Source organism: Carassius carassius, chromosome 27 (genome assembly GCF_963082965.1).
Source record: "Carassius carassius chromosome 27, fCarCar2.1, whole genome shotgun sequence".
NCBI classification, from domain to species: domain Eukaryota; kingdom Metazoa; phylum Chordata; class Actinopteri; order Cypriniformes; family Cyprinidae; genus Carassius; species Carassius carassius.
The window spans coordinates 16,556,603-16,581,759 of NC_081781.1; the positions used below are offsets into that span (position 1 = coordinate 16,556,603).

The following is a 25,157-nucleotide window of genomic DNA, read 5'->3' on the forward strand; positions in this document are numbered from 1 at the left end:
CCCCCCCCCCTCCCCAAAAAAAGAGTCTTTTGATTTGTATTTGACTTTTACATTAATACATCACAAATATTAGCAATTTGGGATACCAGAAAAACTAGTGTCATACCACACACACAAAAAGTATCAGATCTTTATCATCCCTAACAGTGTAAACTTAATTTGTAGGGTTTTATGAGATTCCATTCCTGGAGTTACTTATTAGTTTATGAGACTTGGATGAAACATCTTAATTATGTCCCCTATATTTTAATTGGAATTCAATTATAACTTTTGTTTAGGAGATGGATGCCATTGAAGCAGAGGTAAAGGAAATGGAGAAAAATATAACTAAGATCAGAAGAATCCTTTCAGCCACCGACACAGAGAACATTTCTCCTGAGGAACATCTCGAGAACATACAGGTACAGTACATCATGTCTCACTAATCCTCTGTTTGTACTGTAAACATTAACATGTTCCTCTCTCTCTTATTCTCAGGTCATTCTGGATAATGTCCAGTCCATGAAGAGGACCATTGATGAGATTGAGAGCTGCAGGCCAGGCCTAGGGCTTCCTGCTGGGGCAGAGCAGAGTCTCAGAGCTTTCCATCGGGCTCAAGAGCTCCTGCAGCCCATCCAGGAGCTACAGCAGCTCAGTGTGGAGCAGAGCACAGCGCTGAGGGTCTGTCGCTCTAATAGTGTGTTTGTGTATCAAGAGTCAATGGTTTGTTTCATGTTTATTGAGCTGGAGTGCGTTTTTACTTTAGTTCTTGACAAGCAGTTTTCAGTAGTTGTTTCTCAATCAGCTTTAAAATGTTAAACTTTTTCAACTTAAATATTTGCAGATGAAGGTGCAGAGAGAAATATTTGTTCATGTTGAGATGGCGAATCTAGCAGTCATCTCTTATCTGCAGGAGTCTGTTCATTGATAGTAATTGCTATTTATAAAATACATAGATCTTCTATCACATTACCTTTCTATTCCTGAGGTGTGAATGGATTTTTTAAAAGATCATCTATGTCATGTAGTCTTTATATTAACATGAGACTATAAGAATTGCATAAAAATTATACAACACTTTTTCTTACTGATTGTTTTAAATTACATATTTTAAAAGAAAATCATAAGATCTTATGTGATGTCACATTGCATGGCAATGCTTGAAATGGCAATATTAGATGATAGATAGCTTTTCCATGAATTATAGTTGTCATAATACAAGACAGCTATCCAGTTTAACAGTGCAGTCATCTCCTTAATTAACAAACAAATATCAAGCTTTGAATCAATCTCGATGAGTATAATTTCTTCAGCTGTTCTAACATCTAACATTTGTAATGCAATGTTCAAATTAGTTTTGGTCTAGTTAAAAAATATTAATTTCATGAAAGTGCAGTAAACTTGTAGCTTTTTTAGTGACCGTGACCATTGTGTGACCTCTCCTTTCCGCTTTCATGTCTGTGAGAATGAGAGGAGGAGAAAATCCCTGCATTTAAAGCCAACTCACAAAAGGGATGTGTGGGAACCTTGACTTTTTTGATTGCACTTAAAAAATAAAGTGCTTTAAAACTTCAATGTGGCGCGGCAGTAAATCATTACAGACACAGCTTTATTGGCGAAGGCAGTAGTATCTAGTTAAGACACTCTTGGCTTTTCTCATGGTCTCTATCGTGTGACCTTGTAACAGTGTCTTTGGTTTGCCCGAGTTTTACAACTTGATGAAACAAAGTATTTTGCTGATTTTTCTTTTCAGGCCTCTATTGGACAACCAACTGAAATGATTCTCCCTGCAGACCAAACCACAGAATTCATGATGCCACATCTTTCCACTGGAGATATGAGGGTAAGTCCATCAAAAATATACCTCAAAATCATGTCTACTCTAACTCAGAAGACATCTAAGATTAGGATGAGTACATTTTTTGGACTAAATAAGAGTAAATCAGCTCATTAGATGTCACTATAAAAACCTGCAGTTAAGAATAATATGTCGTTGCATAACCCTGGTGAAGCAGGTCTCCATGGAAGGCCTTTACACTGAGGAGGAAGATGAAGACAATCAGTCTTCATCCTCAGGAACTCTCACATGCAGTGTTCCAGAGGTAAAACCCCCAAAACCTCCAATTTATCTCCCAGGCTTTGCCAAACCCTGAAAAGGGAACATTTCTGAACTCTTGTCTGAATTCTGGACCTCTTTGCTATGGCTGTTAATTTGCATGCATTTCATTTTTTTTTTCTGAGGACAAAGGCAGCACTCAATGCAGAATGCCGAATATAACTCCATTTCTTCTTTCAGTAACAGCTGCTTTTTTCGTTTTTCTTTAGGGATTCTATTCTTCTTATACACTGGACCATCATCTCTAATCATTTCATCATTTCTAATAATTTTTCCTTTTTCTGTACCAGGACCCAGATGAGACAATAGCGGAGGAAGATATGAAGTCAGATGCTGCCTCTGATTTAAGAGATTGTGACACTAAGGTAAATACTGACCCCAACAGAGTTATTTGACTTTACGTCAAGTTGTGGTTACCAAGCACTGTAGGAAATTTGAAGTTGCTAATGACTTACTGCTTGCTTTTGTCTTTAGGAATCATCTCCTGAAGAAGATGATTTTCCTGCAGTCAAGTATGTAATTCAAGACGCTGACCCAGGAAGTTGTTTACTGGAGCCTTCGGACCTCTCTGAAATGCCTGGCATAGTCAGCGGCAGACCAGTTACTGAAGAGACAAGTTCCCCACCTGCACTAACATCCCAGCATTTGAAAGAATTTACAAATGATAGCTGTCTGAAGCCTGACAGTGCAAATATAGATGAGGAAAAGCAAAATGAGTGCACCAAAACCAAGTTGACTGAAGCAGTTCCAGCAAAGCTAGAAATATCCTCAGAAACCACCCTGTTAAAAGCAAGAGATGCCAATGAATTGACTGAAGAGTTTGAATCTGAAGATCAGAATCAAGGAACTGTGAACACAAAAACGGGTACAAGTGATCAAGTGAAAACAAGGAGCCCAAAGCCACTTGACACAGAGGCAATAGATGTTGCTGATGGTGATCTGTCACAGTCTGAAGCAGGAGCTGAAGTTCAGGTGAGTTTAGTCCAGCTTCTCACCTCATGTCAGGACGTCCGTTCTTTAGAGGTCAGTTTCAGCCCTGCAAACATGCTTACTAAAACCAGAGAACTAATATTATAGATATTATAAATATCTATACTGTCACTTTTGAGCAACAAAATGCATGCTTTCTAAATAAAAGCATTCATTTCTATAAAAAAAAAATCCTAATGGCCTCAAGCTTTTGAATGGTAGTATAGTTATAATAACTAAGAAGGGACAAGATGTAAAGCAGTTTGGGCAGAATTTACTAAAAATACTAGGTTATATCCTTATTTAAAAAATTTAGAGGAGTAGCTCGCATAATACATTTCACAGAGGCTGATTCTGCTTTTCTGTATCTTTTTATTTCCAGCCTACAAAGATGAGACGGCATGTGTTAGAGATTCCGGTGTCTGCGTTGAATGCCAGTGAATCACAGATGGAAGACTCAACTAAACTCCTCAAGGACCTTTCAAGCATCAAGGTATTACCAATTCACTTGCAAAGTCTACAGAATATAACCAAACTTTTAGGGGGAAAACCTAACCCTCCTCTATATGTAAGTGACATTAGTAACATCCTAAATGGAGTTTAGTCCTTAATCCACAGCATGAGTTTTTAAGAATTATTTATTATTTTCAAAATAAATGAATTAATATTGCTTTTAGCTTCTCTGGGTACCTTTTGTCACTATAATAAGCGACCATGCAACAATGTTTTACTTTTATTTACCTTTTTTTTTAAATTATGTTTTAAAACTTTCCAAAGTGTATAAATATGTCTGCTAAAAGGGTAGACAGCAACAGTTGCTAAGGTAGAACTGGTCAGTAACTTCAAGTTCTGATCTAAAGTGAGTGTTTGCTCTGTAAGAGTCTGCTAGGCGGCTCATGGACTTTGGAACTTGAACGGCGGAAATCAGCAGGACGGAATAATGTTGAGCTCCAGAGATGTTCTATAGCTCTTCTGAAGGGTCTGCGGGGTCTCCTGGAGCTGGGCTCTGAGCGGCTGCTGCGCAGTCAGAATGCGCTGCCACAAAACTGCAGTCAACTGCATAATCTGCTCACAGAACACAAGGTACACAGCTGAACAATTTAGTAATTATATTATTGTTAAAATATTAATATATATTTTGTCAGCTTAAAACACTCTTATAATGTTTGGAATTGACTGTTAACAGAAATACTTCCAAGATTTGGGTCAGGGCCTTGTAATGGTCAAGCTTCTATACCAGAAGCTGCCAGAGGGGGCACTGCAGGGCCAAGCAGAGGTGGAGCAGTTCATGTCAGATCTACAGGAACGAGCACAAACTCATGGTGTCCAAATGCAGCACAGCTTAGAGGTATAATGAAATGAACTTATTCAGATGAACTTATACAATGCATAACAATTTCTCATTATCTGTCTGAATCGAATTTAGATTTTATAGGCATAAATGGCTGTATTAAATGTATTAAGAGAAATGAGCAACCGAAGCTCTCTCATCGGTCTGTATGTGTGTTGTAGGAGTGGTCTCGGAACGAGGAGGTCACTGAGAGACTGCGTAAGCAGTTGGATGAGATCGAGATAAACATGTCCAGTCTGGGTTCAGAGACAGAGGGAGACCAGCAGTCCTATGAGGTTTGTTTCCCCACATCCCTGGGAACGCTAATGGCTGCCTTTCTTTGACCTCCTTTGATAGTCCATCCTTTGATAGCTTAGGCTGTGTTTTACATCCTGTGACTTTGTGAAACAAGACAAGGAATTCCTTTCTATCATTCCCATGCAGTTAAAATATATCTAAAGATGACGTGTCAAATTGAGCAATATTTCATAAGAGGTGTATTTTTTAGTGAAAAGAAGACAATTGCAGATTAGGAAACTTACTTATTTCAGTACACTACCTCAGGTTGCGTTGTAAGGAATTAGAAAAATAACCTAACCTAATTTCTTGTCCGAAATATTAAATCAAATACCTGTAGAAGTGGATTTTATAGCATTTTTTTTTTTTTTTTTGCTGAGAACATTATTACCTTAGCGATAGAGGACTCATGTTGATTTTAGTTAATTGGTTGGAAACCAACTAAGTAGCAAAGGTAATAAGTGTCTGAGACATGTAGGAGTGTGAGGGGGGCAGAAGGTCTTCTCTTTTCTTTTGTTGTATGTTGCATGAGAATCTTTTTTGGTCCAGCACATGATGTTCCTGATTAAATTACTCAGAGCGATAGTTGCCATATCTGTGGAACTTCATGTTCTGCAGCCTGCATTGGCCGCTCTTTTATTATTATTTTTCCCCTTCACTATTACGAAAGCTAATTTCTCCGCTACACTGACTTGCACAGAACAGTCAGCAGCCTACGGTTGGGTGCATTCATATTATTTTTCTCTTTATGTCTACCAAAGCTCATTACTCAGGTGAATTGATATAGGAGGAACAGCAAACTACCCTTTTTGTGTCTGTAATAGATGTACATCAAACTCACTCCCATCCTCACAAGTCACTCCATCTGAGCAAGCAGTTGAATCTGAGAGAGATGAGGAGGTGGGATGATGAGAGGAGTTAAAAGTTTGCTGTCTCTGACTGCAGTACTTCAGCTGACCACATTCATACAAGTATCTTTGAACCACTTAACCACAAGTTTTGAATAACTGAGCCAATAATAACATTCATATATAACATATTGCAATGGGATTCATATATTATATTATATTATATTATATTATATTATATTATATTATATTATATTATATTATATTATATTATATTATATTATATTATATTATATTATATATTGAAATGCTTGAAACTACCAAGTGTTAAAATTGAACTCGCAAATTTTTCTTTTCTTTTCCACTTTCTCTCATTGTCAGAGATTGCACAATATCCTGGAAGACACGAGGCCTCGGGTGTGGGAGGTCCAAGACCGACCCAGGATCCTACAGAAAAAGGGTTGTTACCCTGAGCAGCCTGGCCAGACTGTCCCAAAATCACAACTGTTGTTACGCTGGATGGAGCTTCGTAATCAAATACAGCAGAAGATACAGTCTACACAGAAGATCAGAAAGATTTATGACAGGTGTGAGAAAAAACAGTAACCAAAGAATCATTGTTAATGCAATTTTGTTGGAGGTAAGGTATGAAGAAATACATGTGCTCTTGTGTGTTTGGATGTGTAGGTTCCAGCGTGACGCAACAGAATTAGAAGAATGGATGCGTCATGCTCAAGAACAGGTTCAGAAGTGGAACAGTTTCTCTGATTCTGGTCTCTTAGACTCCAAAATAGTCTTTACCCAGCTCAAGGTGATTACAATTAGATTATTATTATTTTTTATTTTATTGTAACGTGACCGTACAGTATGTGTCAAACCTAAAATGTTGAAATGGGTATGTGGTATGGCTTTATGTGTTGCAGGAGTTTTTCAAGGAGCTGGAGGGCTGTTCAGCACAGAAAGCTTCTGCAGAACGTTCAGGTGCACAGATACTGCAGCTGACTGACAGTGAAGCTCCAGATCTGCGCAGACGACTGGCTCAACTTGAGCAGGAATGGATGAATTTGAGTAACGTCCTGCCCACTCTTCACCAGACACAGCAACAAGTATGACTAATGTTTCTTTCTGTTTTTCTCTCTCCCTCTGTCTTCTCCCTCATCCATCGGTGGAAAAGCTCTAGTAAACAGATATTGTTTAAATCAAGCATCCTCTTGCCCTCCTTCTAGCTGTTGTCAAACCAGTCTCACAGTCAGATCTTGGACAGCTTGACTTCCTGGCTTGAAAATGTAGAGGGACGACTGGAAGATGAAGGCTCTCGGAGCTCCTCTGAGCTGTCTAGACATCTACAGGCTTTGAAGGTAGTACACCTGCTGTACACTTTTGAATTAAAAGTGTTTTGTTCTCATGTTCACCAAGGCTGCATTTATTTAATCAAAAATATGTAAAAATCATAATATTGTGGAATATTATTACTATTAATTACTACTATATTATATAATTCTATATTACTATTAATAATTAAAAATAACTGTTTTCAATTTAAATATATTTAAAATGCACTTTATTCCTGTGAAGGCAGAGGTGAATTTTCAGCATCATTACTCCAGACCTCAGTGTCACATGATCCTAATATGTGACCCTGGACCACAGATGTCGCACAGGTGTACAGTATTTGTAGCAATAGCCAAAAATACATTGTATGGGTCAAAATGATACATTTTTCTTTTATTCCAAAAAGCATCAGGATATTACTGTATTTTCCGCACTATAAGGCGCACCTTCAGTGAATGGCCTATTTTAGAACTGTTTTCATATATAGGGCGCACCGGATTATAAGGCGCATAGAATAGAAGATACTGCAGTCAAACGCTTGACTGGGTTTGCGTTATGCATCCACTAGATGGAGCTGTGCTAAAGGGAATGTCAACATTTTGACAGAGCGCCTTGATCCATATATAAGGCGCTCCGGATTATAAGGCACACTGCCGTTTTTTGAGAAAATTAAAGGCTTTTAAGTGCGCCTTATAGTGCGGAAAATACGGTAAGTAAAGATCATGTTCCATGAAGATATTTTGTCAATTTTCTATATCAATTTAATATATCAAATGTATATATTAAAAATTTAAAATGTAATTTTTTGATTAGTAATATGCATTGCTAAGAACTTTATTTGGACAACTTTAAAGGTTATTTGTTCAGTGTTTTGGTTTTGTTGCATGATGATAAAAAACATGCTGATTTTGGTGTTCAAGAATCATTTCTTATTGTTATCAGTGCTGAAAACATTGTACTGCCTAATATTTTTGTGTAAACTTTGATTCGTTTTTACGGATTCTTTGATTAATGGGAAGTTCAAAAGAATCTTTTGTAACATTAGAAATGTCTTAACTTTCACTTTTGACCTATTGAATGTGTCTATGCTGAATGAAAGTATTAATTTCTAAAAAAAAAATCTTAGAAAACATTAATGTCATATTCCACACTTGTATTTTTTTATATTAGGATCTTAAGGCTGAAATAACCAGTCATCAGCCGTACTTTGACTTTCTGAACTCTCAGTCTGTGGAGGGGACGGGATCAGTGAATGAACCCACCAATCGTAATGAGCGCATCCTGTTTGCTGAGCAGCTGGGAGCTCTCAATCAGAGTTGGCTTATTCTAAAGGCCAAAATTTACAGCAAGGTGAGTGCAGGAGTACAGCATAGTTGCAGTAACCTCTATAACCTCCCAAAGCCATTGTATTTGAAATGTGACGAGTTCTTCTGTCTCTAGATACATGATGTTGAGGACCAGTGGCAGGCCTGCACAAAGAGAGAAAAGCGTTTGCGCTGTATGCACAGCTGGATCTCTCAACGTATTGAATGGGTGAAAAACAGCTGGCGACCAGAGAGCTGCTCGCAGATTGAGCAAACATTAAAGGAGTGTGAGGTGAGTCTCATATCTCATCATCTGCTAGCTTGAAGATTTTATATTGCAGTTGTTATTTGTGGCTGCGAGAGTAAGTCAAATGAGTGCTTTCGAAAAGGCAGAAATATAAACTGATGCCAGAAAACTTGGACATTGCTTTGCAGGAGACAGAGAGCAGGCTACAGGTGAAGTCCTCTGAGCTGAAGGCTTTGGGAGCTCTTCACCTGTTCGAGCAACAGGATGGTGAACATCCCGGAGATCAAGCGTTCTCCAAGCAGGTGAATTCAGCCATCCAGGACTGCCAAGCTTTGAGTCAACAGGTAAGTTCTTAAACCCTGTGCCATCAGTAAGTTAGTGCACATTGACCACATTTACTACTTTTAAAAAATTTGGGCTTAGTAAGATTTTCTTTTAAAGAAAATACTTTCATTCAGCAAGGATTAATAAATTGATCAATGTGTCATAATTTCCACAACAGTATTAAGAGGCAGATTAGTTACAACATTGATAATAAATAATACTTGAGCATAAAATCATGTTGACACTTAAGACTGGACTGCCATCACAGGGATAAATTACATGTTAAAATATATTTAAAAATATATATTTTTGATCAGCCTAAAGCCTGGCTCAGACTACAGGATTTTTAGCCTGATTTAGCCCGATTTCCTCCTCCCGAGAATCGCAACAAAATCTTGTCAAGCACCTCGATCTGTCCCGATGTTCGATGCACATTATTTGGTAGTGTAAGGCATTTACCAATCGAATCTTGCACCTCCCGATCTGCTCACAAACAAATCGGGGCAGCCCTGATTATCATCAAACATGTTTAATATTTAGGATCTATTTAGGATCGGGGTGATGATAGCTATATGATTATGTCAGTACTTTCACAGCCAATGCGCAAAAGTGCAAAACAGCCGATGTACGACTTTGTTGGATAGTGGAGATAGAGGAAACTGTTTTTTGACATTTTGTAGTAACACGATTGTCTGTGTAATGTGTTGAAAGCGCATCACAGCCGTAAGGAGAAAGAGAAGTTTTGGATGAACCGGTTGAGTGCAGAAAGCTACTAGCACGCAAAAAAAAATCAGTGACGATTTGCTGCGTGAGGCGCTCCCTCTGACATGATAATCTTAATGATATCATGCAGTGTGTGATGTGCCACGATGTTCAAATCTTGTAGTGTGTGCATGTTTAATATTTGAGGGAAGATAATCTGCAAAGATTTCAACCAGATTTCAAAACCGGTTATGATTTTAAAACTCCTGTCGTTTGAGCCAGGCTTTAGTTACCATAAGAAGCTTCTTTTAAAAGCTTTACAAAACTTACCAACCCTAAATGTTTTAATTGTAGTGAACATACTGCAGCGTTAAAAGCACAGTGCTTGTGTAAGTGGTCATGATATGCATTTATTTTTTTCTATTAAAGGGGTCATCGGATGCCCATTTTCCACAAGTTGAAAAGTCTATAATATACTTTGGTTCAAATTTCTCAATGGTTGTGTAAAAAAAAAACCCTGTCAAAAACAGCTCTTTTTTCAGCAAGCCATTTCAGTCCATGTTCCTTCAAATGCTAATGAGCTCTGCTGACCCCGCCCCTCTCTTCTGTGGGCTGATGAGCCATTCTCATGATGCCGTTTACTTTAGCCGTTGAACTTGGTAACTAGCACCTTATCAAGAAAGGTGCAACAAATTGTTTTCCCCTGCTCCAGTGTCGAAACAATGGCGGACTGTTACAGCTCACACAGGGCGGGTCTAAGGTAAATCGCTAGTGTCAGTCAACAATTGTGGGATTCACACAGATTGAATGGCTTGATATGAGAAAGAGGAAATTATTTGACGAGATAGAAACAAAAAACATGGGTGGATCTTTATTATTATAGAGTGGTTGTTTACACACACTGCCAACACGCATTTCAGTTTAAACAACTTGTAAAAGTGCATGTTGAACAACTTGTAAAAGTGCATCCAAAGACCCCTTTAATACTGATTTATATTAATAATTAATAATAATCTCTTAGATTTTGGGTATTTTGGTTCGGTGGATGCGGAGATATAACATTAGAAAGAATTCAATTGATTTGTGTGTAACTGTTGTTTTATAACATCTTCAGGTGTGTCAGATGTTTCAGTCAGAGTTCATTCATCATTTTTGATTAAGTGAAGAAATGTTATTCCTAGCAGTGTGTTGTTGTTTTTCTTAGATAAATGCTCTCAAGTCAGATTTACAGCCAATCAAAGATGAATGGGCTCACTTTGAATCTAAAATGAGTGCAGCAGAACTGCAAATAACCAGGGTGGTCTACAAGCTGGAGCTCTGCGGAGTTTCTGTGTTCTCATCTGAGCAGAGCCGAACTCATGTGGAGCAACTGCAAGTGGGTAAACTAAAAAAATCAGTAAACAAAAAAATTTATTAAATTATTCCACTAGAAAATAAATGGAAATGTTGAAGTTTTTATTTTTTATTTTAAGGTTGTTAATGGTCAGTGTATCTTTTGTTCATTTGAATTTTTTTTTTAATATTTAAAGATGAAAATGTTTTATTTATTTATTTATTTTTGAAAAACAAGAATTCCGCTTAATTTTTCTTTTTTTCGTTCAGGGGTCAAAAATGAATAAACAGCTTGAATATTAAAATTCTACATGTGGATGGGAATTAAACACCCCTTTCTGCTGATTGGTCAGCCAAAGATTAAACCTTGCCATCATCAGTTCTTCTGCATTTCCATGCGTCCTCTGCAACTGCAGTTTGTAGGGATTCTTAACCCGTTTTATTGCAACTACATTTAATTTTTTTCTCATCAAACAACCAGACTAATGAATGGCTCGAGTCTCGACACAACCCATACCTTGGCCGTAATAAACAAAAAAGGAGCCATTTTCTACTTTCAGTATTAAATAAAAAATCAAATGACAAAAAAGATACACTAACCGTTAACATTATAAACTTCAATGTTTAACACCTATTGTATTCTCCCAACATGAGAATTCACGTAATATAATTATTCAACATTGCCATTACTGTTAGCAATGTGATTTATTTGGTATTATATTACTATGCTTCTGAACAGGAGCTTGAAAGGGAGCTGAACCAATCAGAAACCTGGACCCAGTTAACTGAGGTGTTCTCTAACTTGAAAGACAAACTCAGCCCTTATGCATCTAAACTTTTGTCTGATCGTCTCGAGAAGGAGAGAACTCGGTAAGTAATTTTACTTTTCACATCCTTTACCTTCTTTAATTCTTTATAAATTAGCTAATGAATCTGTTTAGTTGAGTCAATAATTTATTAAAGATGAATAATGCAAACATACTGATTCACTAAAATGAATCCGAATCAGACTTTGCAAATCAAACAGAGAACAGAACATGTTTTATTTTTAAGCTTTGTTTGTGTGGACCTATGTGGGTATCAATGTTGTTTTCTTTTCAGACATCAAGCAGTGATTGAAGATGTGCATGCAGATTTACTAAAAGCCCAGAATGCATTGCGGTTTTGGCTGGAATACGAGCGCCTCACAGGAGAGTGCTGTGTTCATCTAAATCAGCACTGGGAGAGGCTTGGAGAGCTTATGAGTTCTTCAGACAGAGAAGAAAACACTGTAGAGCTGCTCAACAGCAGGATGCAGGCCATCAATGTGAGTAATTATTAGTATCTAGGCCCCTTTAACACCTGGCATTAGGATGTGTTTCCTATCCAGACAGTATCTGTATATTTAATAGATGGAGTGAATTTACTTATTCATTCCATCCACATCTCCAGTGTTATCAGACAGAGGTTTGATCACACTTACCCAAGAAATGGAAAATGGCAATTGCATGTTACTTGAAATATTGTTAATTAAATGAGATGCTAATTTTAGATTTTATCTTTAATGTGATTATTGGCCTCAAGTACCTAAAAATGATTGAAAATGCATGCTGATGCCAGGTGAGAGCTCAATCAATCGACATACAATAGATCAGAAGTACAGAACACAATCAAGTACATAAGTAAAAGGTTAGTGGTCAACAAAAGGGATTACAACAACAACCCTTAAAGCATACTAAACGGTTCATAGTGATAATGATAAACAGAAATATTTTTATGTTAAACTGCTTGTTTGTTAATATAAGGTGCTGGGTTTGATTTTGTTTTTACAAATGACAAAAACATTATACTGAGTAACTATGCACAGTGAAAAACCAGACCTAAATAGCAGCCAATTTCAGCATGTACTTGTTAAGTGCTAAAGTGTTCTAGTCCTACAGATGGGTCTGCAGTACTTCAGTCCAGTTGTGCTTTTGAAAAGAAGGAACATTGAGATCTGAGCTGGAGCTTTTCTCTGTGTGCTAAAAATACCAAATGAGACCTGTGCTACTCTTACCAAAAAATGTTAAACACAAAAGAACATAGAATCATAAATACGTTCTTATTCAATTTGTTTAAATTGGCATTTTTTTTGTCTAAAATACATACACACAGTTCCATAAACCAAGATGCTTATAATTGCTGTTTTAACTTAAACACAAACAAAAGATATTATATATAACGGATTTTAATAATGAATAGATATTTCACGACAATTTTATTTATTATGTCTTAGGGGTGTTACGGTACGCAAAAATCAAGGTTCGGTACGTACCTCGGTTTTAAAGTAATGGTTCGGTTCATTTTCGGTACAGTAAGGGAAAGAAATGCAAACATTAAACTGCAGGTTGTTTATTACCATAAACTTTTTTTTTTAACAATTTGTTTACTCAGAATCAGAATCAGCTGCAGGGCGGGATTTGCGCTGAACGCGGAGACTTCCGCCACTTAATATGTTCATGTGGAAACACGAAAATGTACCTATGTTCCACGCACAAAATATTGCATTCGGTCATTCGGTACACATGTGCACCGTACCGAAAGCCCTGTACCGAAACGGTCCGGTACGAATACACGTACCGTTACACCCCTATTATGTCTGAATAATGTGTATGTGTATAAAATTATATTTTGGAATAATTTTGTCTATAAAAAGTAATTAAATAAAAATGAATAACTTTTTGCTTTTTTTTCAGTTTTAATGTTTTTTAGTAGCTGTCATATTTATTTAATGTTTATAAACTACCCTCGACTGATTTCGTCTCAACTTTCAAAAATAGATATCAGTGGCTATATTGTTAAATATTTTTTCAATTAATAACAATGAAAATATTTATTTAAATATACATTATTATTAAAGGTATTTTATTCCTGTGCTGGTAAAGCTGAATGTTTAGCATCATTACTTCAGCCTTCAGTGTCACATGATCCTTCAGAAATCATTCTGATATGCTGATTTGCTGCTCAAGAAACAATTCTTAGTATTTTCAGAATTTCAGATTATTATACTGCTGAATATCTTTCCAGATTTTTAATGAAAAGAACAGCATGTAATTGAAATGGAAATCTTTTGTAATATTATAAGTGTCTTAACCATCACTTTAATCAATTTAATGCATTCCTTGCTGAAAAAAACAAACAAACAAAAAACTTTTGAACACCAGTACAAGTCATTTAAAAAACGATTTAATGTCATAAGTTATGTAATGTCCTTTGTGGCTCTTCCAACCCAATGTCTTAAAAACAATGTCTTTCACAGGCTCTGGAGAAAGACATACCTGCCTTGCAAAGCAGTGTGGGAGAAGTCCTGGAGGCCTCAAAGCTTCTTACTGGACATTTGAAACCCCAGTCAGCCTCTCTAATCAAATCAGAAACCAGGCTGCTGTCACGTGACCATGAGCATCTTTACAAGGCACTTTCTGGCATTGGGGCACAAGTTCAGGTAAGGGCGACAAGTTGATATCTTTAAAAGACTAAATACAACATTAAAATAATTTGATTGATCTGCCGACCGATGACAAACGTTTCTACAATGTCCTACACAAGTGTTGTGCTGTTCTTGATCCACAGGAGGAGCTGGAGAAGCACCGCCGTTTCAGCACTGAGTTGAAGTCAATGGAGCAAAAACTTAAAAACTTGGAAAGCATTATGAGCTCCCCCACTGCAAGCATGGAAAGACTAAAGGTGAATCTGTGGTGCTTCTTTAGGTTGTTTTTGCCCTTCTCTTTGTGTTATAAACTCAAACTGTAACCTTTTAGTTTGCTCTATGTAAATCTTTCTGTTTTTGTCTGTCTCTAAGATGGTTCTGTTAGATCTGAGTGGGCTGAACCCTAACCTTGCTTCTCTGAATCAAACGAGATTCGGACTCTCCTTAAGCTCTGCAGAGGAGGAGAGGTTACAGACCCTCAACACACAATGGGTTCAGGTCTCCTCTCAAGCCTCAGACCGACACAGGTGAGTCAAACTTCACTAAATTGAAGCTGTTCCATTCTCAAACATTTTGATTTAGGCCTGAAATACACTTGATTCCATATTCCTTACTTTAATCTTAGTAAAAGGGATAGTTTACCTACACATTAGATTTTTGTTATTCACTCACTCACTCTCAGGTTTTTTCAAACCCTTTTAAAACTCTCCTCTTGTGTTCCATTGGGGGAAAAAATGGTTTGGAACAACATGAGGGTGAATTTTCATTTTTGTATGAGCTATTACTTGAACAAACTTTTTACACCCTAAAATGAGCTTTAACTAAACTGTGTCTGGTGAATGGCAATGCACATCTCTGTCTGTAGGAAGATGTATGGAGAGCTGCTGCATGCTCAGAACTTCCAGCAGAAGTGCCAGTGCTGGATGGAGCTCCTGGACACAATCGAGGCTGGGTCATCCAATCAGATGTCTGGAAACTGTGCTGCTGTTAGAGAGCAGCTAGTTGCACACCAGGTAGAGCGTTATAAAATTATAAGAAAATGATTTCCTAATATTTAGTTTTATCATGTGAATCCTGTTGACCATATAATCTTGCGTAACGCATTCCAAATATATATATATATATATATATATATATTATATAATGGATGTGACAAAGACAAAAAATTGCTAGTTAATGCTAGCTATGATCTATAGAAACTATATTGACTTAATCATTTCATGGTTTTAATACTGTTAATACTACATACGTTACTAATACTATTAAGCTTTGAGGTTGATGTTGTTGTTGTTGTTGTTGTTTTTTTTTACATTTTGAGTGTGTTATGCTCAACAAGGCTGATTTATTTGAGCAAAAATACAGTAAAATCAGTAATACTCTGAAATAATATAATTTAAAGTTAACTGTTTTCCATTTTAAATTGAAAATGAATTTTCAGCAGCTAGTACTTCAGTCACATAAACATTTATGATTATATCCGTGCTAAAAACTGCTTAATATTTTTGTGATAATGGTGTTTCAAGATTCTTCATGAATGGAAATATATAGAAATAGCATTATTTGAAATATAAATCTTTTGTAACATTATAAATGTTCCCTATCTCTTTTCAATAAAATAAGAGCAACAGGAACTTTTGGTTTTAGAGTATTGTGTAATTTGTTTTTGAAATGGTTGAACAGAGCTCATTTATTCATATATTAGTAATAAATCTTCCAGAGGCTGAAAGTGGAGGTCCTCATCAGCCAGCAGCTTCAGGATGCCATGATCAGTGATGCTTCACGCTTCCTGGAGAGCAGTCAGAATGAGGACAGGTGAGCTTTATAACACTAGACTCAATAACTTATCCCCTAATACTCAGTAACCTCAGAATTTTCTTACTAACCTCCAGTGTGGGGCTCTGCCATGGATAAGAAATCAAAGAATGTGGTGTAATAATTTGTTCGGAACAGGATGTCTCCCGATGAGTAATTAAAACCAAGGTTTTCCAACTGTTTTTTTTTCTTTCCGTGGGCTCCAGATGAGGCCATAACTCTTGGAGTTATTTGGTGTGGAAGAGCTCTTTTGAGCTCAGTGCTGGAACAAGCCGGCTGACTCTCAGGAAATTAAACTTCATGTGCTACCAGCATGAAATCATTTTTTCTTTTCAGCCAATAATTGCTGGTTTCAATCGAGATGTTTTTTGGGCCTGTTTTTTTTTTTTTTTTGCTTTTTTTCTCAATGGCAGGAACGAATGTCTTATAGAGAGCTATATAAAATGTGGTCGGTGTTATTTTTCAGATGACTGTCAAAGCTAATGGCCAGTGGAATTGCAGTTTGTTTTATGATATTAACATCTCTATTATGTGTTGCTCATCAGTTGTGACATGGTCTCTTTTCAAAATAAATAAATAAATCTGTAATACCACTATTTTGAAAGGATAGTTTACCCAAAAATGAAAAACCTGTCATTCTTCATGTTGTTCCAAACCCGTAAGAAATAAGTTCAGTTTTGAAACACAAGTATTTGTATTTTTTTTTTAATATCTGTATTGAATTCTGAGAGATTATGGACATTGAAAGTCCATTTACACAAAACTTTCATGATTCATAAAGTGACTGTAAAAGAAATCCGAATGAATTGAACAATGTACAGTAATCCAAGTATTATTTTACCATATTTTTTGAGCATTTTGAAGTGCCAAAGTTAATAGACTTTCAATGGAGGGACACATATCTTTCAGGTTTCATTAAAATGTATTATTAATAACCAAAAATAGGTTTGGAATGACATAAGAGTAAGATTTTTTTTTTGAGTGAACTAAACACTTTTAACCTTGGTAAATGCTCTTTACTTTAGTTACTTTTGACTGAATTTACTTTTAACAAACCTTGAAAATATTGAGGAACAAATTCCATTGTGAGCAGGAGTCATCTGATCCTGAGACTCACCCAGCTAAAGACACGATGGCAGGGGACACAGCAGAGGGTCCAGCAGCAAGGCAAATGTCTGGAAGGGCTGATAGGACAGTGGCAACTCTACGAGTCCGGCTCGAGGAAACTTTCAAAGCTACTCGGACACATCGAAGAACTTGTGCCACCAGCAGGACTGGCTCCGTGCAGCTTACAGCAACTCAAATGCTCTATAAAAGACTTTGAGGTAAGATTATTCAGTAAAGAGAATATAATGGTTTTTTCAACTCTTTTAGATGCTGATGTTGGACTATAAAGTCTAATCCAACATCATCATTAATATCTTTCATGTTATCTATCTCTCAGTGGACCGAGGAGCAACTACAGCTTCATGAAGAACTGTACAGGCAGACTGTGGCAGCAGGAGGACAGATCCTTCCGCTATCAGATGCGCAGACGCAGACATGCCTGCAGACCGAACTGGATGCTCTCAAGGAGATGTGGGAGCGAAGCTGTGGCCTTGTGGGGAAAAGAAAGGCTCTTGCAGACACCATAACTCATGTATGTGACCCAATTCTTACATTTCTTGTTAATATGTGAAAGTTTTCATTGACATATAATACAGTAAATGGTTCATATTTACACTATGTGTAGGGAATAAACTGGTACAGTTTTCAGTATATTTTGAATCTGCCAATATTTGGTGTTTTGTTCTGTTAGATGGATGTTTTGAATCGTATTGCTTAGATATCGCAAGAATGTCAAACAAGAATTAAAAAATATGTAGTATAAGTACAACAAGGTTTTGGATCAGTCCGATTAGTCCCGACACCCTTGTCTTATTTCAATTCTTTATTTGCATGAACTGAGCAGAATCACTGGTTAATATGGGGGTCTTTCTCAGTCAGCATTGACACATACCCTGCTGAGAGTTTCACTAAGAAAGTTCTTCATTTTGAGGATGAGAGATCAGACGTAATCTTTCCATAATCTATAAATCACACAGAACGAGGGCTTTCAAAACTGCGACTACTAAGCCACTGTGCAGGTCAGTGTCTACGTGGGTCATCTGTCATTGTTCACACACAATCCCACAAAGGCCTAAAGTATAGGAAGATGTGGGAACAAAGCTTGGAAAGTGATGTAATCTATGTGCCTGGTAACCGTTTTATATTCCATTCTGCTTCATTTTCAAAACCTTTATAATGTAAGCTCACACAGGCTTCAGAGCAACATACATTGATTGCAGTTACAGTACAGTCGTACCACGAACAGCATAAATAGACTTTTGATGACAAGATGCAAATGTATAATCTTATGTAGCACCTGGACCATATTTGAAGGAATAAATTTGACCATTGCAATTGTAAATTAGTTTAAAGTATTAACCAGCAAGCAGTGGGGCTCTGTGTCAGCCTAAACTAGAGGCTGATTCCCTGTACTGTTAGATATTATATAACACCAGAGTCACGCCCACTCATAACCAGCTCTGATTGGCTCTTATGTTAGGAATGATGACATCATTGTTTTGAAGGGGGTTTAGAGAGTGATAAGGTTGGAAGTGTGTTTTGTGTGCATTTGCTCACAATAGGCAGGGATGGTGTATCCCCATGTGAAAGGGAAATCCCTCTTCACTGATCTGAGATAACACTGTAACAGCACCCAAAATACAAGCACACCAGTGGCATTCATAATCAGAACTTATGCAGTTAAAGGAATGTTCCAGGATCAAAAATGATATAGCTGACATTATGCCACACATATTGTAGGTAGAGCTCAAGACTGTATTCAGTCTGGAAATTCCTGTCTTAACTGTATGATCTGGTGTTGTTTTTTACAGTTTAGAATAGATTGTTGAGGCAAATATCTTCCACCGTAATTATGAGATGCTGCGGTTTCTTACAGAACTGGACACTCTGTGAAACTGGCCTGGCTGAGAGTGCTCTCAAACTGGAAGAGATAAAAGCAAGACTGAAGAGTCCACTGCCAGAGAAGCTAGAAGATCTAAAAATACACATGCAGCTCATCAAGGTAATATATTTAAGTAATATATTAAAATAAGTAATATATAAAATAAATATTTTTTTTTTTAGGGGCAAAGGTTTGAGAATTTGGAAAAATATAGAGATAAACTGAAAGGAAACATTGGCATAGTATAAAGATAACTTTTTGTTTAAACAATTTATTAACCAATTAAATGTAAGCTAGTTTGTGATGGTATTGTGCAGATGGTGAGATGTTTTTGCTTATTTTTTATTTTTTTGCTTTTGCTTGCTTGAGTTATTAATGCAAAAGGGAAACAAACCAAATACAAAACACTCCTGAAATTAATGTACACTACTGTTGAAATGTTTGGGGTTGGTAAGAGTTTGAATGTTTTTGAAAGATGCTCACTAAAGCATTTTTTTTATTGCAAATACATTAAAACAGTAATAATTGTATGTATTATTTTCTTAATGTCATTTATTCCTGTCTTACCGATTTCAGGATTGTTTATTTTAATAACTGTCTTGCTTTCACAAATTGCTGTGTAATATTTAATGAAAAAAATATATTTATATTTATATATTCAATCAATCAATAAAAAATTAAAAAGCATTTTCCCTAGTATTCTCACTTTTGGACCCTGCTCTATAGTGTAAAATCAGCTAACATTAAATGTATGCATTGTTTACATTTAATTGGTGACTCCTCCAAACATAGTTAATTGTAGAAAACTGCTGCTTGAATAGTTGAATAGTTAGTAATTTTTCATCAACTGGCAGAGACAGGTTACAATTTCTGATTGGCTTTGATGACTGTTAAACAAAGTGCTTTTATCTACCAACGAGTTCTGCTGTATTTTAATGCACTCAAACTTTTACCAAGGTAAAGAAAAAAACACCTGTTGATATAATCATATCACTTTAGAAATGTGTTAATAGCCCATAACCCTGCTGAGATTGGTTTTATTTCTTGCTGATTAAGCCCTGATGAGGAACAGTCCTTCAATAAAGGTGGGTGAAACTGACAAACAAAGGAAATAATAGTGTCTTTAAGATGTTTGGCCTTTACTCCGACACCCCTTTCCATGCTGTTATAGGAAAGGGGAAAGGGGCCCTCCCCTCTCCGCCTCCTCCCCTCCCCCATCCCATCCAGCAGGCCTTAATCCTGAGCGCTAATGACAGGGACACAGAGAGAGGGAGAGAGAGGACTAGGGTTAGCGTGTGGCAGAGAAGGGAAGTTTAACTTAGTGCTGGTTGCCGTGTTATGCAGGAGGACGAGGACTCGCTACAGATTTGGGCTGGAGGACTGAAAGAGTTGACCACCATGAAGGCAGACGTGTCTCAGTATGTGCTGCCCACAGACACCATGCTGCTCCAGGGACAGGTGGAGGAACTTCACAGCCAATGGGAAGAACTGTGCTTGAAGGTGAGTGTTTGTGTTTGAGAGGAGAGAGAGTGAGAGTAGGAGGGAATGAGAGGCTGTTGTCCAGTCAGCATTGAAAGGCACACAATGATTCACCTTTGGAAGTTGGGGGGAAACTTCACAGTGCCGCATGGCACAGAAAAAGAGAGGGAAAATGAGAATGTATATGAATTGATATAGATTTATAGTTATTATTATAGTTTTCTCATCAAAATAGAATTATCGTTTTCTCATCAGAATGATGTCCTGAAAAAATGTTTCACCTGCCTTAAAGGGACAGCTCAGACCAAAATGAACATTTTCATTTACTTCCAAACCGTATGTTTTTTTCTTCTGTGGAACACACAAGGAGAAATTTTGAATAAAGCAAGTTCCTCTTTTCCATGCATTACAACAAATAGAGAATGAATGCCCATGCAAGATTTAAAAAGGATCCAAAAATCCCCATAGAAGTATTGTGAAAGTTGTGCTATATCAGTTTGAGAAGACTTGGAATTATTTTCATCTGTGAGGATGTTACCACTACAGCAGAATTATTAAGCCATTAACGAACAGTTGAACTCAAAAACTAGAGTTAAAGTTTTTTTGTTTAATTTAACTTTGTTATAATTCATGATAAAAATTATTCTGACCAAATCAGAATCTGGCCAGTTTTGTGAAATGAATGAACCAGTACACTGAAAAGATTTGGTCTTGTTTTTATTTTTTTATTTTATTTTTTTATTGAATACTGTTTTAAATTAATGTTATTTATTTACTCATGCCAAGCAATCATATGACTTCAGAGGACTTTAAATATAGCACGAGACACATGGACCACTTTTTGGAGCTTGACAGCTCTACTAATACTATTGGCCAGGATAGTTCTCAAAAATGTACCTTTTGTATTTCGCTGAAGAACAAATGTTTTTTTTTTCCAGGGACTTTTTTTCGGAGATTATCTGTACCGCAGTTGTCCGGTCTGCCGTTATTAAGTAAAGTAGCTGAATGGCCCGCTGACGTTTGAATGGAGTTACACTTGTAACTGTAAACGGCCTGAGCAATTAAAAACAGGCAGATTTAGGACAGATCGTTGCATGGCCTACATCCAGCCCTTGGGCTTGTCACCAAATAACTCAGTGTGCCTTGTTTAATGAACCCTTTTTCAGTTTGTGGAGTTGTTATTGTGTGTTTTCAGTCCTGTCATTATTTGAAATTCTGGCCCGACGCCAGAACCGAGCCAATGAGGTCAGTGTACGTTGTCTGTGTGTCTGCGGCCAACAGGTTGCAGGTGGAAACATTCCCTGGAATGAATGACAGATGGCAAAGCTAGGCCTTGTTTTTCTTTTATTTGTCTTTGCATATTGTTGGGGCAAGTGGCTTGGGCTAAAGGAAATGCATCAATAATGCGTTCAACAAAAAGGTTGTGAATAGAAGTGATTAACTAACCTGTGTCCTTGTGCTTTCTTTCAAACTCATGATTTATATTCTTGTTTTGGAGGAAAACTACAATATCACATTCTATTACAGTGTGACATTAATGGATCAAGGAAAACGTGTAGCCTTCACTGACAAATGTAGCAGTGAAAATGCCTTTGTTCTTTTTAAAAGGCTGCATGTAAGCCCCAGAAATCTAGGCATGACACAAGCAACAGGGAACTACAAAGCGCTGCCCGTGTCCCCTAGTGTGTCTTGGTATTAGTACATACTAATAGACAAGCCCCTTACTGACGGAAAGCAGTAAAAGTGAGGGCCTTTGCTTTTTACTCTTTTGCTTAACAGTCCAGTAATCAATCTCACAGCGTGAGATGAGTTTTGTTAAAAGCCTTTTCGGATGGCTGGCTTTTAAAGAATAACGTCATATGGTTGTAACCTGACACCTTTGAGCAGAGTTGTTTTCAAGTCTTTTCTCGTATGTGAATTGAGGTAGTGAACCAGCCACAAAGAGTGCAAGTTCTTCTGTACTCTCTGAAGCACTTGAGAGTAGGCCATATGCTCTCAGAGATATTTCCTGATTGAATAAATGTCATTATAATGAAAAATAAAATGTCATTACCAGTGCTGATATCTGGGAAACTTTTCTCTCTTTCCTGTATTTTCGTCCTACTGAAGCATTTTAACTCTTTATTCTTCCTCTTGTATGTAGGTGTCACTTCGCAAGCAGGAAATAGCTGATCGGCTGAACGTCTGGATCATCTTCAATGATAAAAACAAGGAGCTCTGTGATTGGCTGATGCAGATGGAGAAAAAAGTGGCACATAGGGGCGAAAACCTTAGTATTGAGGAAATGGTTGAGAAACTTAAAAAGGTAGAGTTTTCTTTATTGCTATGATTTTTTTTTTAACTCCTTAAAAGGAAAGTTCATCCAGAAATTAAAATTCCCACGCAGCCTTTTGTTCTGTAAATATACAACTTGCACTGTCTTCCATTAAAACTTTTATAAGGGTCTATAAGATATTTTTTTTAAGAAATCTCTTATGCTCATCAAGGCTGTACAGTAAATCAGTAATATAATGAAATATTATTTCAATTTAAAATAACTGCTTTCTGTTTTAATATATTTTAAAATTCCTTTGATGGTGCTGAATTTTCAGCAGCCATTACTGTACTTCACTGTCACATGATCTTTCAAAAATCATTTATATTTATATCTTTGTATGTCAGATGTCAAATCATAATGTTCATGGAAACTTGTATATATTAGAACTGTTTGCTGTTTTAGAACTGCATTTATTTCAAAATTATAATTTTATTAAGAATTATATAATTATAACTGTCACTTTTGTGACAATGTAATGCACCTTTGCCTATTAAAAGTATCAATTTATTAGTAATTAATTCCATTGCTTTTTATAGTTACATAACTATAACAACACACCACTTTAAGATAATTTCAGAAAAATGCACCACATGGGTCTGTTTCCATGTGCCTTTGTCATGGTGAGATTCTAGTCTAATTGTGTAAGGATCTTAAGTATGCCAGTAATATGGTATTATATGCTGTGTGCTGTTATGAGTATCTATGAAGGATTAAAGCAGTCTCAAATGAACAGCACACTTAAGCGTTCTCAAGGGAGGCCCCGCAGATGTTACATTTCACAGAGGCTCTATTCTATCCACTCACATAGCATTTGTCCATTTTTACTCAAACATGCTACAAATGTACATTGTTTTCTAAACATCATAGATCAGCTTTAATCTGTTTTACTGCATGTTCCATAAAATTGAGGGCAGAGTGTTGAAATGCATAACTCATTTGTTTACCTCTTTGTTCATACACAACAATGGCCTCGTATGTGCAGTCTCCCTCTCACCATCAAAAGTGCAACCTCAAGCACTCTGCAGTCATTATCATGTAGTTTACTGTTGAGGGTTTCAGGCCACGTCACTAATGATCACATATCAGAAAACTGGCCATGGTCTCTTTCTAGCTCAGTTACTGATGGCCAGTGCTATAATAACTCTGCTGCCTGCTGTTCATAGTGAGCCAGGCTGAACTAAACAAAACAGGTGAACCCTTAAAAGCAGAGAAGAAAGTGAAAAGGATTTGAGCTGCCGCTGGGTCAGTGGGAATAATTGTTCCTCTTTTGTTTTGTTTTTTAACGAGGGCTCATGCTGAGAAAATGAATGTAGTTTTGACAGCTGTCAGACCCATCCAGAGACATAGTGCAGTTAGTCGGTTTTGTTTGGGATGGATGTGTTAATGATTAAAGCAAGTGAGAGGCTGGTGCTCATTGTGCACATCTCTCTTCAGGACTGCATGGAGGAGATTAACCTCTTCAGCGAGAACAAGAGCCACCTCAAGCAGCTGGGCGAGCAGCTCCTATTGGCCAGCGACAAGGCTAAGGAGGCAGAGATCCACGGGGTCTTGCAAGATGTCAACGACCGCTGGCACCACCTGTTCGACAACATTGAGGCCAGGTGAGCAGAAAAAAACAAATGAGCCAATCTGAACTGTGGTGAAAAAATGCTTTGAGGAATAAATGCTAAACTGATAACTCCTTTCTTTCATTTTTGCCTGATGACAGCTATTGTTGCTCTATATCCATTGATTGATGGCTGATCAAAGCTCTTTGTTTGTTTAAATGCCTTAGCCTGCATCACTTCTGCTTTCCATTCAAGGACCGATTGATTCATTTTTTCATTTGTGCTTTTTCGTTAAGACTTGTTAGTGGTCATAAAGCCTTTGATTAGACTTTTATATTCATTTTTGAGGCATTTAACAGATTCTTTTATCCAGACTGAAAAACAAAAAGTGCTTAAGCTTTCATTTTGAGACTGTTGTGATCAGTAGATGGTTATCAAGTAGGTCAAAAAGCTGATGCTGGGAAAATAACTCTTTCCGGTGCAAAAATAAACATGTAGAGGAAAGTGGTGTAAGAGGTGCTTTTGTCCAGCAATTTATGCCTGTAGATTGAAATCCATATTTGAAAAGCCTTTAATTGCAAAAAAATTTTGGGAATAGTATATAACAATGTTATATTAATATGATTTTATGTTGTCATAATATTGTTATAATAAGCATGCTTGTTGTAATACTGAATTATTATTATTGTTGTTGTTGTTATTGCAGTTACTGTTCAATTTTGTTGTTAACCAAAAGCTGAAATAAAATGTAAATAAAAAAATTAAGTTAAAATATATAATTGTAAACT

General features: G+C 36.8%; 1 protein-coding gene across 1 annotated transcript in view; it reads left to right on the top strand.

Moving 5' to 3' along the window:
- The window catches only part of LOC132107422 (nesprin-2-like), an 85,845-nt gene that overhangs the window by 49,446 nt on the left and 11,242 nt on the right, over nt 1-25,157 (top strand). Inside the window, exons 55-85 of the mRNA XM_059513629.1 lie at nt 279-401; nt 478-660; nt 1,733-1,822; nt 1,992-2,081; nt 2,386-2,460; nt 2,570-3,067; nt 3,447-3,557; nt 3,944-4,147; nt 4,251-4,412; nt 4,577-4,690; nt 5,921-6,126; nt 6,227-6,350; nt 6,463-6,645; nt 6,766-6,897; nt 8,042-8,221; nt 8,312-8,467; nt 8,611-8,766; nt 10,653-10,823; nt 11,520-11,650; nt 11,882-12,086; nt 14,058-14,240; nt 14,369-14,482; nt 14,598-14,752; nt 15,091-15,238; nt 15,943-16,037; nt 17,131-17,362; nt 17,482-17,676; nt 19,021-19,146; nt 20,371-20,526; nt 22,649-22,810; nt 24,257-24,423. Of these exons, the coding sequence (XP_059369612.1) occupies nt 279-401; nt 478-660; nt 1,733-1,822; nt 1,992-2,081; nt 2,386-2,460; nt 2,570-3,067; nt 3,447-3,557; nt 3,944-4,147; nt 4,251-4,412; nt 4,577-4,690; nt 5,921-6,126; nt 6,227-6,350; nt 6,463-6,645; nt 6,766-6,897; nt 8,042-8,221; nt 8,312-8,467; nt 8,611-8,766; nt 10,653-10,823; nt 11,520-11,650; nt 11,882-12,086; nt 14,058-14,240; nt 14,369-14,482; nt 14,598-14,752; nt 15,091-15,238; nt 15,943-16,037; nt 17,131-17,362; nt 17,482-17,676; nt 19,021-19,146; nt 20,371-20,526; nt 22,649-22,810; nt 24,257-24,423 (5,027 nt within the window). The remainder of the gene's footprint in view (nt 1-278; nt 402-477; nt 661-1,732; nt 1,823-1,991; nt 2,082-2,385; nt 2,461-2,569; nt 3,068-3,446; nt 3,558-3,943; nt 4,148-4,250; nt 4,413-4,576; nt 4,691-5,920; nt 6,127-6,226; nt 6,351-6,462; nt 6,646-6,765; nt 6,898-8,041; nt 8,222-8,311; nt 8,468-8,610; nt 8,767-10,652; nt 10,824-11,519; nt 11,651-11,881; nt 12,087-14,057; nt 14,241-14,368; nt 14,483-14,597; nt 14,753-15,090; nt 15,239-15,942; nt 16,038-17,130; nt 17,363-17,481; nt 17,677-19,020; nt 19,147-20,370; nt 20,527-22,648; nt 22,811-24,256; nt 24,424-25,157) is intronic.